This window comes from Camarhynchus parvulus, chromosome 7 (assembly GCF_901933205.1).
Source record: "Camarhynchus parvulus chromosome 7, STF_HiC, whole genome shotgun sequence".
NCBI classification, from domain to species: domain Eukaryota; kingdom Metazoa; phylum Chordata; class Aves; order Passeriformes; family Thraupidae; genus Camarhynchus; species Camarhynchus parvulus.
Genome location: NC_044577.1, coordinates 17,905,144 through 17,923,384, shown reverse-complemented (window position 1 = coordinate 17,923,384; position 18,241 = coordinate 17,905,144). Strand labels below are relative to the sequence as shown.

At 36.2% G+C, this 18,241-nt stretch overlaps 1 protein-coding gene across 3 annotated transcripts in view; it reads right to left on the bottom strand.

Moving 5' to 3' along the window:
• The window catches only part of SLC25A12 (solute carrier family 25 member 12), a 44,964-nt gene that overhangs the window by 11,718 nt on the left and 15,005 nt on the right, over nt 1–18,241 (bottom strand). For all 3 annotated transcript variants that reach the window (XM_030952904.1, XM_030952905.1, XM_030952906.1), the window contains 9 exons: nt 15,007–15,146; nt 12,458–12,604; nt 11,230–11,368; nt 10,081–10,174; nt 9,439–9,523; nt 6,087–6,171; nt 5,489–5,647; nt 2,259–2,311; nt 1,977–2,057 (listed from right to left, as the gene is read on the bottom strand). In XM_030952904.1, coding sequence (XP_030808764.1) covers nt 1,977–2,057; nt 2,259–2,311; nt 5,489–5,647; nt 6,087–6,171; nt 9,439–9,523; nt 10,081–10,174; nt 11,230–11,368; nt 12,458–12,604; nt 15,007–15,146 — 983 coding nt within the window. The remainder of the gene's footprint in view (nt 1–1,976; nt 2,058–2,258; nt 2,312–5,488; nt 5,648–6,086; nt 6,172–9,438; nt 9,524–10,080; nt 10,175–11,229; nt 11,369–12,457; nt 12,605–15,006; nt 15,147–18,241) is intronic.

The following is an 18,241-nucleotide window of genomic DNA, read 5'->3' as shown; positions in this document are numbered from 1 at the left end:
AGAATAAAGGAAAAATAAAAGGTAGCATCACCCAAACACAAAGCCTTTTGCGCCCCTACTTGTGGCCCTTCCTTGGATGGAATTGTTGGTTGCACCCCATAATATTTTCTAGAAAAACAGAACACAGTAACAACAGAAGTGTGACAACCAACATTACTTCCAAACAAGTCAACACAGAAAACAGCTGTCAAAATGAGAATGAAAAGGTCTGAGGATGAAAAAAGAGAGACTAATGTCTAATTGCCCCTGCTTTAGCCAACTGATACTTTCAGACTCTTAACCTTACAGGCTTCCAAACAAAGCTTCTGCTATCCAGGAAGAAGTGGAATTGCTAAAATTGAACTAAGCAGCAGCAGAGACAAAAAATTCTTCAGCTGGTAAGATATCAGATGATCCAGAGGAAGCTCAAAGAAACACCCCTCAGGTTGCTAAACTGTGACCAACAGTTCTATAATTTTGTTGAAAATTCTCCCAGATTGAGTCAGATTAATACTACCTTGAAAAAGAAGATGAAAATACCAGCTCAGACGGTCAGCTAGAAGGTGCTGTGTTTGGACAGACTAGAAATATGGTCATCTTCAAAAAAAACACCCAAATCTCTGAAAGCTTATCTGAAACTCAATTTCTCCCCAATTTTTGCATGTTCACTACAGTAAGACAATGAAATTATTTTGAAACAGGAGTACCTAGCAAGTGAAAAAGGCTCTAATATAGATTGAATTTAGTATTATATATTTCAGTACAAAATAATAAAATTATCAGATGTTTAACTTTAATTATGAATTTAAGCACAACACAACCACAAATGAATTCTACTCTCTATAGAGATGACCTGTATTTGCTTTCTGTGTTACTGAGCTTTCCAGAAAAAGGTTATTCTTCTGCTAGCTATGCATTAGAGCTGCTTTCTCACATTTCTCAGAAAATAAACTTTGTACACTGACAGGTGAAGACTCAAGCAAGTACCAGGCTGCCAAATTCAATCAGGCAGAACTATAAGCAGCCTCCCTTCAGGGCTGTTTCTTTGAATTAAAAGTTTGCAGAGGTCAACAACCTTTCTGCCCCAGGTTTTGTTGTAAGCCAAGGAGGTTTTATACCAGCCTGTCAGCCTACTCAACTGGAAGTCATTAGTGTTCTCTGCTACAAAAGAAACCCAACTCAAGCCCTAAACATATTATAGGGTTAACAACTGTCGGGGAATCCCACAAATGAAATTAGCCAACGTGCAAAACCAAAAGAAATCCAGCATCAATATCAACTCAAACCATTTACAGATTGCTAAAACATCCACTGAATTACAGCCCTCAATTTCAACAAAAACATGGCTTGTTTTTTAACTGTATTTGGATGAGGGACGTAATTAGCATCTGGAGTAACATAGCTGCATTTACACAAAGTTATTTAAACAGACAATTCACTTACACATGTTACATGAAAGCTAAGGCTATATTGTTCATTTTTCTCATCATTTCACAACAGTAAAAATTTCACATACAGCAAGTTGAAGAGTGTATTTCTTTTCCTTCTTAAAATCTTCAGCAAGCATTAGATTTCCTTAAACCATTCTAGACATCTCCATCCCTCCCCTGAAGGAAATTTAATCATGCCTATAACCCATTCTCAAGGAGCACCTGTATCTTCCCAAACTAATGATGAATGGCAACCCAGTAGAACATATGGAGAGGGAGAACAGGGCACCCTCTTCTTCAGACTTTGTGAATGAAACCACTGCTGAAACTGAAAGTTATAAACTGGGCCAAAACAAGTTGCTTAAGCACATGGTTCCAAGAGAACTTAATTCAGAAGTATGCTATGCTTTCCAAACAGAAACAGTACTTTTTTTAGTTCTTGTGACTGGGAGAAAAAAAAGAGCACTCCTGCTCAAATTGACAAAGCACACCCATTAACTGTCATTCCAACTATTCTGGACGTGACTGAGAATCAATTTTTCCTAGCAATACAGGACAGATACTTACACAGCCTCCAGCAAGGATCTCTGCAGGCAATGGAATGGAACCATCTTTCTTGGTAAATTTGTCTCTGACAAAGTCATTAACCTAATAAAGATACAATATATTAAACACTAGTTTAAGTTATTCTTCTTCCTTATTAATACATATCAAGTAAATCTGTAGCCATATATGTTAGAATGCTTGTAAGTAGTCATCTCTCACACATTTTAGGAAATAAATCCTGTGCATGTTAACAAACAAAAAGGATGCCAGGGAGGAAAGAAAAAAAAAAAACAAGATACGTACAGTTAGCTTAATAGCCTTTTCTGGAGCAACACCTATCAGCTGTGGTAACAAGCCTATAGAAACAAAGACATCATAAGGCAACATTATCTTCCTAATAGAGAAAATAGTATTTTATCAGCGATGTACAGAAATGCCTTTCTGCACAGGGACTATCCTTTGAGGTTGATGGCATTTAAGTATGGGATGCTGCCAGAGCACTGCATATTCATACCAGTATAATTGTATATTACAATTTCTGTTGAAAATTATAATGAAATGTGTGACCAGATCTGTCTTCCTCAACTAAGTCAAGCATGATGCTGTTGCTGTACAGAAGGAAAAAAGTTTAGCAACCAAACATAAACCTTGGATATGTCTACTACAGAAGAGTTTGTTTGACTTTTTTAGCCCCTTAGCATCATTTTCCTATAAAGCTTGCAATCACTTTTTAAAATGGGACAGTAATTGTGAGATAGACACGTGACTATGATAAAATATCACCTCACTTCTACTTGACTCACTAACCTGGGTTTTCTGAAGACTCAAGTCAACTAAGGGTAAGAAGATTTTCTCTTGTTCAGTTCAACATGATAGCATGAACTTCTTTAAACCCTACAACTAATGAGCATTTTTTAATCTTACTAAGAGGAGGGATTAGTGGACAGAAACTGATTTTGGCAAGGCCCTTGCTCCTGGAAAATAGCTACTATGAAAGTGAACTGTCATTTGAAAAATGCACATGCACTTTTCTAGGAACTAATAGGTTTAAGGAAAAAATCAGTAGATGGCAGTCTTAACTTCCAAACATAACACATCATAACAGCATCTGTTATTTTTAAACCCATCTTCTCCACGGTCATTTTGGCATAGGTATAGATCATAAAACTTAAAAGAATGTTATTTTTATTGGATATGGTCACTTCCTAATGTTATTCCATGGTTATGGAATATCATTTTGTCAAAACTGCTTGCCAGTTAACTAACAGAAAAAGCTCACAGCAACAAAACTGCATCAATGCCACCCTCCACTATTTGTTAAGCACAGAGAAATCATAGTTAAAAATTCAAAATTCCCAGAAGTTCTCATTCTGCAGAAATTTTTTATTACTTCCTTAAAAGGAAGCTCAGAACAAAGGTGCCTTAATAGAAAGTGCAGCAGGTAATACACACAGTGTAGCGTGTTCTTCCAACACAGTACTTTCTGTGCCATTTCCAGACTTACTATGCTGAGGAAAGGTAACTATTAAACACAAAGAAAGGTTGACAGTAACAAAAAGAAGTGGTGCCCTCCCAGTCCGAATTTCCAATCTACCATGAAAAGACAATCCAGTTCTGCAATGCCTGTACTTCAGAAAACCAAAACCACCAGACAAAACACTGCAAGGCAATCTCCCCACTTCCTTTTCTCATGTAGCTGAACTCACTGGGCACACACATTTGGTATGCCAGAGAACCTGGGACACAGCATGGGCCAGTAGGGACCTGAGAAGAAACTTCATTAATTCTGAAGTTGGATGCCAAGACTTATAAGTGTCTTTATTTTCTTGACCAAAAATCTAAGTTTTTATTTAGAATTATAACATTTCCAGTTTGTGTTTAGTTCTATTTTTTGAACTGCAGGAAACAACTACATTGTACCACTATATTATGGTATAGATGTATTGTGGTATTACAATGCAATTAGGATAATTCAGCTCAGGAATACAAGGATCCAGTAACAGACCCACAGTAAACTCCATAAGTGTTTCTGCTGTTTAGTTTAACATACTTCCAACAGACCATCTAAATCTCTTAGTCCAAATCTTGGCATCATGCTGACCATTAACTGTAATAGTGCCAAAACAACTACTTGAACTTTTTATCCTAAACAATCTTAGAAGCAATTATTAAACAGGCTATTAAAAACTTTAGCAAACTGACATTCTTTCAAAGAAGAATATTTTTTTCAAGTGTAAAACACTGGTTTTAACTCATCAATGGAATCATCCTTGATTTCCAAGTGCTTGAGTAAGGTCAGAAACAAAAATAAAATAACAAGTTATTTTAAATGCTGCTGTGCAAAAATAGAGTGGGAGGCAAGAAAAAGAAAACAGTACTGTAGAACAGCACTGAAGAATCAGTCTCACAGATGTAACTCAAGTATTTGCTTTTAGGAAAGACTTAACATCCAAAAAAGAAAACAATTTACCAGTAAGACATAATTTACACAGACTACAGCTATTTCATTAACTTTGCACCCACATATTCCTTCCCTTATTTACTTGCAGAGCAAACTCCTGAAAGACCACAAAACACTCTTTAGCAGACTTTCACATGTAAAAACTTCTTAGATACTGTCCATAAAGGACACTGCCCAGTGTCTTTAGTGCCAGAACACATCACAAAGCAGAACAAAATGCTATAGCCATCATGTGAGTTTGCTGCAGCTAAAGAAGCAGGTGTGCCAATTAATAAATACCTTGCTGATCCTTATGAAAACTGTGAACTTCAGCAAGTTATGGGAAATTAGAATTAAAAATAGAGAATTCAACTAAGTATCTCTTCAGAAGGCTGGCAAGCATGTACCCTGTATGTAAGTCACCTTACCAAAGTGATTAGAACTCAGCCTAGTTGATAAAAAGCTGAATTCTTTACCTGTATCTTGGAGTTTTATTCTTTTACAAAATTACAATTTTCTGAGTTTCACTGATGATATTTTAAAGTAAAACAGAGCAACATAATTCAACAGCAGAATGCAACTTCTGTTCACAAGATAAAATTATAAAACAAGTCCAACTACCAGCACAAGTATGAGGCGCAAGGTCTTGCATCCAGTTTACAGATACATTTCCAAGTTACTGTCTTTTGTCTATTAAAAAAATATTTGCTGCAAAACCAATCTTTATTCCTCAGATGATAATTTGCTCCTCATGTCCGACCCCAGCCAAAAGTTGCAATCCTCAATTTGTGAGATTACAATTATATCCTCAACACTTACACCCCAAGAATTAGGTCTTTAAGTTACTTAAGCAGCAAGGAGCAAATCACTAGCAACAACAAAAAAAACCCCAATTTTCCCCAGCAATTGTTTATGATGAAGGGTGTGCAATGGAGAAAAATAATGAGCTCAGAAATGAAAGCAAAATTAGACATGATACCAAGTATTCTGATTTTCCCTTAGGAAACTAGCTGTTGAGGTATTAAAATAAAAACAGGGTGACAGAAAATTACTGACTTTATATAGATATACATATATTTTTTAATTCACTTACCTCTGTAAAGACCAAAAAAGCCTTCAAAACGCAAAACCTTTTTAAAGCAGTCAAAGCTGTTTTTATACATCAACTCTCCTACAACTGAACCTGTGGAGCGCTGATTCTGCATACGAGTTTTCACCAGGTCTATGGGATACACTGCAGTAGCACCAACAGCTGCAAGAAAGCATCCACAGCATTATTTCTGCAACATCATTGCTGGTGTTATTGTGGTGATTTTCTATTTAAACACAAAGAATATATAAGCTGGTAAGACCTCTGGTATGGTGGAGATAAGAAAGAACAATAATGAAGATCTAGGAAAAGAGTCTCAAGGAGAATGGCTTACACTGTTACAGAAAACAAGGTGTGCAGAATGAAGAACACTCATCTGAATTACTAAGGAAACTTGTTACTGGCGTAGTTTCAAAGGACTGTGGAGGGGTTCTAGAATCCAAGTGATAAGGAAAGAAACGGAATAGCACAACCAAAATGGTTCCAACATCCAATTTTACACATGTATAACCAAGACATTCACCTTGCATGAGATAAGTAGTCTGGCCAAACAGTGTTCAAGTACCCCAAGCTTGGAAACAGAAAGCAGAATATTACTCACCTCCAGCAATTGAGCCTAAAGTGAACCTGTAAGCTGACTCAGCTATCTGGAGCCAAATAGGTCTGCCTGATTCTCCAAAAGATTGCTGTGTGAGGAAAAAAGAAATGAAAAAAAGCTTGAAAATCTGCACAGGAAAACAAAGGCATCTGTGAATTGCTTTTACAATGGTACAGAAAGAATCTGATAAAAATCAGTAGCTTTATTTTCAGGAGGAAGAAGAAAAAGCAATTACTAGATAATGTCTATTGTGCCTAATGGATGAAGCACATTTTCCAAATACTACTTCTAGAAAATATTCCTTACATACTCCTAGTTGTGCCAAACCAGTACTCCAGTATAACCAGAACAATGATGCTCAAGAAAAGGAAGACAGAAACTCTAAACAACTTTACTATTTTCTGTTCTGTTGGCTTTGAATTTGTAAGGCATGGAACTCCCTTTTGACTCAAATAAAATTCAGTATTTCAAAAAGAATTCACAGAATATCTCACAGACAGGCTCTATCAGCACAGGACATCATTTAAGACTACATATCCATTAATGCATAGCACAAACATGAGATTTCATGTCTTCAAAACAGAAGACAAGACTTTTCCGTGCAGTGCTAATTTACAGAGTAATGCTGACCTCAATCCTTTCAATTACACTATTATAAATGTGTTAAGTACTCTAAATAATACAGTCTGCACAGAAAATATCTTCAGGGACTCATAATTATGTTATTAAATGGCTATTAGAAACAAGGTAACTGAACTGATTAACAAGACATGTTCACAAACCTGCACTATAAAATATGTAAGATGGACCAAAGTTTAATCCAAACATAAACAAGACAATTAGAGAGAAATTGATATTATGCAGTATAACTTGTCTGGGCTAAGGGGCCAAGATATTAACTGTTAAATTCCATAGCAAAGCAGATACTAAAGTCCACTTTCCAAACACAAATCTGTTTTTCCTAAAAGCACCCTGTACTGTTAGCAGATGTCCTTCTTCCAGGACAGCTGGAATGTCCAGAACTCAGATGGATATTAGGAATTTTCACAAAGATTACCACACACACACTTCTCAGCTCCCTGTCCAAGGCTCCCCAGCCAAGGCAGCTCAGCTCACTGAAGCCCCACAGAATGTCAGCACCTGCCTGAGCACAAGCTCAGGGCTGGGGTTACACTGATGTGCAAAACCCTGCCCACACTGCAAAGGCATTACACGGTATGCACACAACACGGGACATGAGCCCATGAGGTCATTACCTGTAAAAAACCATGGATTATATTTGATACCCTTTTTCCACAGAATAAAAAGGTACAGCTAAAACCACTTCCCTTCACAAGAAACTCTCCTCCCTCACAATATAGCTTAACAGAGAAGAATAGAGAAATTCTAGGTAGCACTAAAATTACACACTGCACATGCAGACCAGCATAAAAAAAGCATAAATCAAATGTACTGCCTTTACAAGCAATAGAAGCAATAAATCCAAAGAATATCTTCATTATTGTAAAACCACTATGCTTTCCTATTAAAAAAAAACCAAAAACCCTCCAAAGGATAATAAAACCAAAATAACCATGAAAATAAATTATAAAATTCAGATACATTTCTTTTGATTCATGTAAATAAAAGACACATGCAATAATATACCCCAAAAAGCCTTAGAAGCAGAACTAGTTCTTCATTCCACTGAAATTTTCTCCTAGCTTAGCACACCTGCTGCCTTTCAGTTGGTTTAAGATTATTCTTTTTGCTCGAAGCCTCACACGGTTCTCATCAAAATCCAATCATTCAATTTAGACATTAATCTTAGTGAATGCAACGCTGAATGTTAAAAATCAAATTCTTTCTGAAGGAAATGTCACTTTTATATTATTAAATAAGTGTTCACAAAGTTTTCAGTTTACTTGTGTGTTCAGATGGATATGTAAATGAATGTAATTAATGCTATAGCTTTCAAATCATGAATATTTATAAAGAGAAAATTACTGTAGCTGTCATCCCCATAGGATATTCAGCTGCTAAGCTTTAAAAAAATCTTACACAATGAAAAAAATTGACAATAAAGTAAACATGGTTGAAAGCAGGCTAATTTTCATTTCTACCAAATCTATACAGAGTGATTTTATGTAAAAATTTAGATTTTTCTTTACAAAAGGATTTTTAAATCATATAAAACTGATTACAGAATTGGTTTCATTTCCCAGGGACAGCTGGACCACACTGAGATGATATTTGCTCTTCATGAACCGGTATCTTTCATTTTGTCAATACACTTAATTTACTGTTCACTTAAGATAAGGTCTAATAAAAGACTGTTCCTCATAAATTAAATAAAATGAAATTATTTTGCTTTCTGGTGTCTGGTTTTAACACACAATGTAGAGTAAGATGAAAATATAATGTACTACTTCAAGAGTATGAAAAGAGTATATTCTGTTCTAGTGATGAGGAAACTTATCAGTGAGCTCATTCTGAAAGAGTGCCAAGCTACAAAGGTAGTTCTGGAAAGTGAAGTAAGTCAGTATTTTGTCCACTCAGAGAGGTGAGTATGAAGAACACATTTATAAGCTTTACGTTTAATATTCATATCTTTTACTACCTGTATTGAGATTGTGTGGCACAGCTGGGGGTGGGGGATACAAGGGTGGCTTTGTGAGAAGCTGCCAGAAGCTTCCCTCATGTCTGATAGAGCCAACACACACTGCTGGCCAAGGCCAAGTCCATCAGTGGCAGTGGCAGCACCTCTGGGACAATGTATTTAAGAAGGGGGAACAAAGCCTGTGCAATGGCAGCTGGCAAGAGGAGAGAGAACATATGAGAGAAACAATTCTGCTGGTACAAAGGTCAGTGAATGAGCAGGAGGAGGTGCTCCTGGCACTGCAGTAGAGATTGCCCTGCAGAGCCTGTAGGACCCCACACAGGAACGGGGGGATGCATCCCAAGGAGGCTGCAAGTGCATGGAGGACCCATGGGAATGTATTCCTGAGAGATTGCACCATGTGGGAGGGACACACACTGCAGTTTGTAAACAACTGGGCTCCACAGGAAGGACTCACACTGGAGAAGTTCATGGAGGGCTGTGCCCTGTGAAAAGGCTTTTCAGGAGTGAACAAATTATTCATGGTAAGGAATCCAAGTATCCATACATGCTCATATCTAAACAAGCCATGCTGATATCTCATATCTTGTCTAGTCACATACAGTATCTAATAGCCTGCCCCATTTCTATCCTTACAGCAATACACACAGCACACTCCACTTGTCAGGAATCTGTTTAAAGTGCATTATTCTTATTTTTTATTTGCAAGTATATGCTAACATTCACTCAATTCCAATTTTTTTTTCTTCTACCCACCTGCCTCTGGAGCTCTGCCAGGTTATAAGGCAATGCACCTTCAGCCAGTGGTGCTATTCTCTCAATATCTGCCAAAGTTAAGCGCCTTTACAAAGGCAGAGAAAAGGAAATTATGGTTAGATGAAGCATCAAACATATTAAGTACAGTATTGCTGGCCACACCCCACAAACCACATCTGAGTTTAAAAAAAGACACTTGTCATATCTGAATGCAGACCTAACTAGTCTGCTGTAATGCATAAAAGAATGCTTGGGGATGAAAGGAACATGGATTATTCAGAAGCAAGTTCTTCACTACTAGTAATAAGGAATGTAATACACAAATGAAACCATTTCTAGCTATTTCTATGTAAGATTTTGCATGCATTAAAGATCCATGCAAAACATCAGCCAGTGCATTTGTAGCCTTTCAGGAGTATTGTATTTTGCTACTTCATATGTATACCTATAATACAACAATTAATAATTGTGCCTGACATGCACAATTCACTTACAAAACCCATGGACACAACAGAATCAGTTTATATTGAACAAATTACTGTAACAAACACAATATCCTTTTAAATTAGGACAAAAGTAAGAGGTCACATAGAAAATACAAAAATTATGATTGCAAAATGGTAAAATTCATGATTATGTTACCCAGTAACACTGTACAAGTCTGTAAGTTGGTAGAGAATATCTATTTCCAGTGGTGTAATTTGTCCAAAGTGGATGGCAGAGTGTGTAAACTCCTCTGGATTTAAAAAGGAAAGAGAAATACAACATTTGTGTTATTTGTCAAACCTCCTCTTTGAATCCTTTCAAATAACTTTAAAAAAAATTAGCAAGCTTAACAAAACAACACCAATTTGTGATTCTTGCTTCTGAACTTTTGCAAAACAGAACATAACAGAAAAATGGTCCATTATTCACAGCTTTAAGGGCAACTGACTCATCTATTCCCATCATGTCCAGAGTTCTTCCTCTCATAGCTCTGGGTGACTCCAAGCTTAGATATTCATCTGGCCAAATTACACAATATGTTTATGACATAATTGGCAAGTTGCAGTTAACAAGTCTGAGCAGTGAAAACACAGCAGCCTTTCTTCTCTGTACAAATCCAAGCAAGATGTATTTATGCATCTGTACCAAAACACATTGCTAAGCAATTTGTTAGGACAATTTGGAGGATGAGAACAGGCCTTTTATGCTCTTCTTTAGGGAAAAATATGCAGAGCATATGAATATATGCTAAACAAAGAAGAAGAAAAATTTAAAAAATAACTTGGCATGCTTTTTACCACACAATGGTTTGGCTGGTCCCATCCATATAGGTAATAAAACTGGTGATAAAATCTGTCACAAAATGGCTACAAAAGCACTCTGCTTATGTCTGTGAAAAGACTGAAATACAGCAACCTTTCACATGCACAGGGATTTGTTATGTACTAACTGGCATCATCTATATATAAAACCACTCAGATTTTTAAACTTAACCCACTCCACCACGTTCCCTAGTAACTTCCTATCTCTAAGCAACAATGCATCGCTTTCAAGGAGCTGTAAAATCCTCAGTATTATACTGACTTGCAGTTACTCATTCAAACAGTAACTCCTGCCATAATCTTCTCTTTAATGAGCTAACTGAAAATACTTACTAACCTCTGAGGATGAAAATCATCCACAGATAAAAAAAACACTTTCCCAGTGGCCATAAACTGACTTCTGACTCACCTTAACCCATGTGCATCACCAATTACAAAACGGACCAAATTAAAAAATTAATAAACTGTAGGAAATGTATCTTACCTTTTGTGACTTCAACATCTCTTCTTGTACCTGCTATATTACTGTATATCTTCCTAACAAGATCCATGTTATTCAAAAGGGCATTAAATGCATTGAAAAAGGAGAAGCTGACCTGATGTGATACAGTTCCACCAGCTACCTTTAAAAATAAAATGGAAACAGTTAAGTGCCCTAAGCACGTTTACATCTTATTACAATCACAGAAACATTCATTTGAGCAAATTATTAAAGAATTAAAGATATCTTTCTATTCCTGTAATTTTTAATAGAAACATGAGGGGAGAATTATTAAACAGGATACTATTTTTGTGGTAAAGATTGACACTAGGAAACGATTAGGAAATAATCACATAAGTAGGTTATTGTTGAAGTTATCTGATAGACACATTGAAAGTGCCACCAAGTAATCTTCTGAAAGAGAAATGCATGTGAATGCAAACGCCTTTAGATAAAGGCGCTAAGTGATTTCTTGCATCACATACATCAATGACCATTTACTTCAAAGTCTAAAGTTAGTAGATACTCTAAATTTTATAGAAGACAGTACGCCTTATAATAAGGCAAGGCAAGATTTATAGGTAAGATAGTAAGATAAAAGTTATTACTTTATCTTCTATATAAATTTAATTCTTTTGTAATTTTCATACTACATATTTTCAGATTATAACTTGTATGTTATTACTTTACCTACAGATCTTGCCAAACTATCAGGGCTGTAACCATTCTACCTCTAGAATCTACATACTGATTTTCCAAACTCTGATCTGAAAAAGAAAGAATATAAGAGTATATAAAAGGACAAAATTGTAAGTAGTCTTCAGCTCCTGAGATATCATATATTCAAATACAAAAACTGGACACTTTTGTCCTAAATAACTTCCATTGGATTTGATTATTTTAGGGGCCTTTTCCTATATGGTTCTACAATTCTATGATTATTTTTGTACCAAGTACTTTGCCCTGCTCAGGTGGAAAGCATAGTAGACTAACTCAAACTGCTTCCAACAGCACTTTAAACATGCAAACCAGACTGCCAACCTTTTCACTACTGCAGCCAAGGAATGCTGCCATGTTTCACCCTGCCCACTCTATTATGAAGCTGATAATCTGTAGCACCGAGGTAGTGAGTGATAAACAGGTAGAATTCAAAGTGGGAGAGAAGCTGTGCCATCTCCAAACATCACAGCTATTAAACACTGAATTCAAGGCACTTTTTGTTAACACTTACTGAAACTAAATTTTCTTCCACAAATGGAGTTAGCATATGGGAGCGAATGGTAACCATGATCTCATTGAAGTCCAGCCCAGTTATCAGACCACTTTTATTTTTGTCCTTCATTGCAAAGGCTTGTCTTGCATGTTCTGACTGCAGCTCCTAGAATGAATATTCAGAGATAGCAGATTAGAAGCAAATTCTGTAACCCACTGTTCACAAAACTTTCACTAATTTCATATTCTTATGCTCCAACAGGTCTGTGCATATAGACAATAAATAGTGTAACTACAGTTTAAACTTCAAGGCTAGCTCAACTAAAATAAGAAGTCTGCATACTGATTTAATCCACAGATTCATTCCTCTGTCAAAGAAAAGCTTCAATTCAACTGTAAAGAAATATGCACTTTCACTAAATGATTTAAGAAATGAACTTCACGTACCCATGTCCTGCTTGCTATCTATTCCTAATTAAATACTTAAGTGCTAGAAAAACTTCTTATATTGATCTTGAAGACACAAAGTGAGGTGATCTCTTACATATCCAAGATGAAATATGACTGGGCTATTATATACTAACTCACTGGAAAGTACTTGAAAATAAACAGGAGGACAGTGAAAATTATATAATATGGATTTAGATTGCCCCAAACAGCTATCTCCCATAATGTCACAAATGGTCACTCATTTCAGACAATTTAAAACTCCCATACAAACTGTAAAAACCTTCATACAAAGATCACTGTGGTAACCTAACCTCAAGATAATAACGATAGTTGTGAATTCTATGTCCAGAAAAAGTTGTTTCCTTCTATTCAAGCAAACAATAAAGCCCAGTCAGCTGTCATTCAGACCTCTAGAAGCCACTAAAAAAATAACCACGTTGTGACAGACAGTAAGAAGAGGGCAAACTGTCTATCTTATATCACCCTTACAGTAATTTCTCAACTCTCATAACCTCATGAACAACATTTTCTAGATCAAGGTACAACAAACCCACTCCGATTCAAGCCCCAAACCCCAGAAGATGGTGTTAGACCAAAAGAGAAAAACAATCCTATATAAAAAGGGATAAAAATACCCAAATTGTGTTCATACTGAAATTACTGCAACCCATTTTTTTTAATCATACAATGACAGTAAGAAGCTACTGTATCTTACAGGGCAGTATCTTGGAAACACAAACATAAAACCAGAACAGACATTTATCACTCTGCTCTTGGAAGCAAGTGCAGAGGAGGGCCATAAAAATGAGAGAAAAAGAAAACAGAAGGCCTGGAGAGGAAAAGAAAACAGAAGGATCCTTTCCTTACTGCAGCCTTTCAATACTTATAGGAGGCTTATCAGAAAGACGGTGACAGACTTTTTAGTAGGGCCTGCTGTGAAAGGACAAGGGTAATGATTCTAAACTAAACAAGGGTGGTAAAGCACTGGAACAGGTTGCCCAGGGAGGTGGTAGATGTTTCATCCCTAAACACACTCAAGCTCAGGTTGAATAGAGCTCTGAGCAACCTCAACTAGTTGAAGACATCCCTGCAGATTGCAGGGGGATTGGACTAGATGACCTTTAAACATCCCTTACAACCCCAAATATCCTGTGATCCTATGAGATATTTTTATCTTCGGCAATAATTACAGATTATGTCAAAGCACATCTATCACTCCTTACTTTTAAGACAATACATACAAAACTTTTCTTCCATCAAAGGCAGATCTAGAAGTGCATAATCTATTTTTCTTCCCATCTACTAGACAGGCGAATTTAAGTTATATCACAAGGTGGTCATTGTATGTTAATTTATGGAATTCAGTGCAATTATCAGCAACTCTGTGAACTTCCTTTCCATGAATTACAATGTAAATTTCTCCTAATTTGCTCTTTCTCCATCCTTTATAGATGACATTTTCCCTTCCTTCCTTCTAGTATAATGTTCAGTTCATAATATGTTTTAACTGTAACTTTTTGACTTAGCACAAACTGCAGTTCAACAAGTGAAATTCTTTAAAGCCCAATCCCCTAAAGGGTAGTTCAGCAACATCACAAGATTTTACCTCCTGCAAGCTGGCTGCATTTAACACCAAACTCCCAGTATGTGTGTGGTAGCATGCATGCCAGTGAGAGAAAAAAGTGATAAGTATTAGAATGTTTATAGAAAAAAAGAAATAGTACAGAACCTAAAACCTCTATAGTAGTTTTAATGGTCAATAATAACTGGCTATATTAAGAATCCTAACTTTCTCTGGTAGAGTTTAGTTTTGCTATTGAAGTCCTATGACAGAAAAAGCAGACCCTCAAACCAGTTTAACAACAATCAGTAAAATAGTTATTTTCATAAACAGTATGTTTTGTTCCATTCTTTTAAAGAATGGTATTCAAATTACAGCACAATGAGTACACACTGCTTACAAAACCAGTATGGAGAAATAACAGTTCATCATTTGCTGTAAGGATAAGTATCAGAAAAGGATGATCAGAATAAACTCAAAATTTATAATGGTATTAGCGTATTAATAAAAGTTAAATGAATTTCAGTTCCAGATTTGGAACAAGGTTAGTAACTGACCTGAAGAAACTGAGTGAACTCTGAATAGTTAAGATGCTTCTTCCTGTTATGTCCAAAATGCAGTCGAATAAACTCACAGTCCCAGTTGAACGGGATTTGAAGATGAATAAGTGTTTGTTCAAATATATCTTTGACATTTGCTTTGGGGAGGGAAAAACAACAGGTGAGCCTTGGGATACAATAAATCTACAAACATTCCAGAAAGAATACAAAAAAATTATGATTTCAGCAACTGTTTAAGAAGTGTTTTAGCTTGTTAAAAATAATTGCTAACCAAACCTTTACAGACCTGTAAAAGAACACATTTGAGATACAAATGATACTTTTTGTATTATTGCATAAAACCATGGAGTGCATGTTTTATTTAGTTTTAATTAAGAAGCAATTTGCCTCATACATGAAAAATAAAAGCAATTTTGCATTCTGATATTAAAATCAATAGTGGTTCTCTGTCTCTGCCAGGAGTCAAATTAAGCCCTTTATCAAGAGCACAAATACCTGCACTACAATCTCAGGCAATATTTGTCATACTAAGTATGGTTTGATTGAAACTTGATTATTACAATCACACTGTCTGAATATGGCTATTGAAGATAGGTATAAGAAATGACATCTAAAACATATCATTAACTCAGCAGAAAGCACGTTATTAGATGCTTTTGATAAGGCCTTAGCACAAAAATCAAATCCTATAAAACATAATTGGTAGTCTCAGTTATTAAAATGTTTTAAGTAAGTGAAGATAGAGATGTCCTCCTTCAAATGAAGTAAAGAAAAAACCTGCCATTTCAGATGGAGTTCTCCACATGTATACTGTACAACTGAAATCTCAATGCTAAACATATTATCTGAATTCAGGCAAAAACCTCATCTGAAAAACAGCACGCATTATTCATACACAGCACTGCCATGCTGCAAAACAAGCTTGCTTTTTGTGCAGATTACCAAACACGTGAACTGTATAACAGGACATCTACCCATAACACATGAACACTTTTCAAAATTTCCCTCACAGTACCTGAAATGGTTTATCAGCCCAGAATCTGTTAACAGCAAAATAAAATGTGGCACACAGTTAAAATTTAAACAAAATACAAAATATTCTAGCTGATAACACAGCCTTTATAAGTTTAAACAGTTCTGCAAGACAGAATGCAGTAATAACCTTAATTACCATTTGAGAACTCTATCAAGACCCATTTACTTGAAGTAAATGTATTGCTTCCTCTATGCTAAAGGACTACTTGATTCATTCATAGTTTTAATTCTGTAGCCTATTAGTTCTAGACCAAATCTAGGAAATCCACAACATGTTTTTATCTTTTCAGTGAGAAAAGGAAGGGAAATGTCCAGAATACATGTCTCAAAAGAGGTACAAAGTCAGATTCCTCGACTAGATCACTGCCATCACAGTTAGACTGAGGTTATATATTCTCAGGGCAGATTGTGGCTAGTAATTAACCCTTATATAAAGGTCAAACACAAGAGTCAAAACCCTACAGTTTAAACCAGTTTTCACCACAAGGTAGGCTAAAGGACTTGTCAGAGCCAACAAAAAACCTAAAAAAACTATTCTGACAATTTCTAACTGTCTACTCATACCTACTCACCAGTATCAATGTGCAAGGTGAGCGTTAAGAAAAAAAGAGAGAAAGCACTAAATACATAGTGCTAAATTATTTTATTTTGCCATACTTCCTCTGAAAGTTCTGTTTGCTGTAGATTTATTCATCACAGTTGCAGATCAAGGAATCAACGTATGCACATTTAAATTCCCCACTTACCACTAATTCACTGCAGCTTCTGGCCAAGCTAGAGTCTCCATGTACTACAAACACAAACAGGTCAGTGCAGCTCATTATGGAGCCTGAAAAATGGCAATGAACCGTGAACAGAGCAGAAGACAGGCAGGCTTCACTGGCTCTACTGGCTCGGCTACCAACGCACAAACAGGGTGTTAACTGGCTGCTACTTCCGTGGATGCAAACCTGACTGCTAACTCACACTGAGCTCCCCCAATGGAAACTGAGAAAACGTGCTGAAGCAGCCAGAAAATTTAAATCTTATTTTCACTTGTTTCCAATAATTGCTTCTCTTAACCTTAGAGAAAGGTAAAAAAAGCCTCATTTTTTCCTTTAAAAATTTTATTTTCTTACTCATCCATGTTCACTGAGACGGATTTTGCACTTGTTTTTAGTGAGACTTAAGCCCCTGGTGTTTTCATAACTCTCAAGCATTTAACTGTATAGTACTTAAAAAAAAAAGAATCAATTTCCTACACTCAATTTTTTTCTTCATAAAAACATTTACAAGTACTCATCAAAATATCTGAAGTCAAGACTAATCAGCATATAAAAATTATAGTTAAATTAATTAATAAATTTATATTCAATACTTGAGTGCATTGATACTTGATGAATTCCAGAAATCGCTAACCAGCTTTAATAAACAGTATCCAAACTGGCTTGCTGCCTCTGAAAACTGAGGGGCCTTACCCATTTCTCTTTTCCAAGCAATCTCTCACACTTAGTACATTCTGCTTGTATTACAATAGTCTGGGTCTGAGGATATGCTCTGGTAAATAATGCTTAACTACTTCCATGTTGGCTTGGTTTATGAAACACTTGGGATACAGAAGCAAAACTGTGCACTTGTTCTGAAAAACCACTGAGCCACAGAATGGTTTAAGATGGAATGAACCCAAAGATCTTGTTGCAGCCCCCCTGACACAGGCAGGGACACCTTCCACTAGACCAGGTTGCTCAGAACTCCATCCAACCTGACCTTGAGCACCTCCAGGGACGGGGCACCCACATCTTCTCTGGGAAACCTATGCCAGTGCCTCACCACCCCCACAGCAAAGTAACTGATCCAGTTAAACCCACGGAAACATTAAATACCATTTACCAAAGCCACCTGAGCTTCTCAAACACCTCCTGTTAAAACTTACTATGTCTACCCAAGAGCAGGGCTGCTTTCTTCACAACTTATCAACAATACCTTTATATAAGCAAATTCTGTTGACTCTTCTTTTACATTAATGAAAATAGCCAACACCACAGCTAACAACTTGTGTGATGAGAAGCAGCAAACAGCCAATAACATTGCAGAAATTATACACAATGTGATCATCACCTACACTTTCACCACTCTGAATTATCAACAAATGCCCAATTTTTGATTTTTTTTTTCACGGTAGAAGCAAAGCACTAACAACAAAGAAAACAGGCAACAT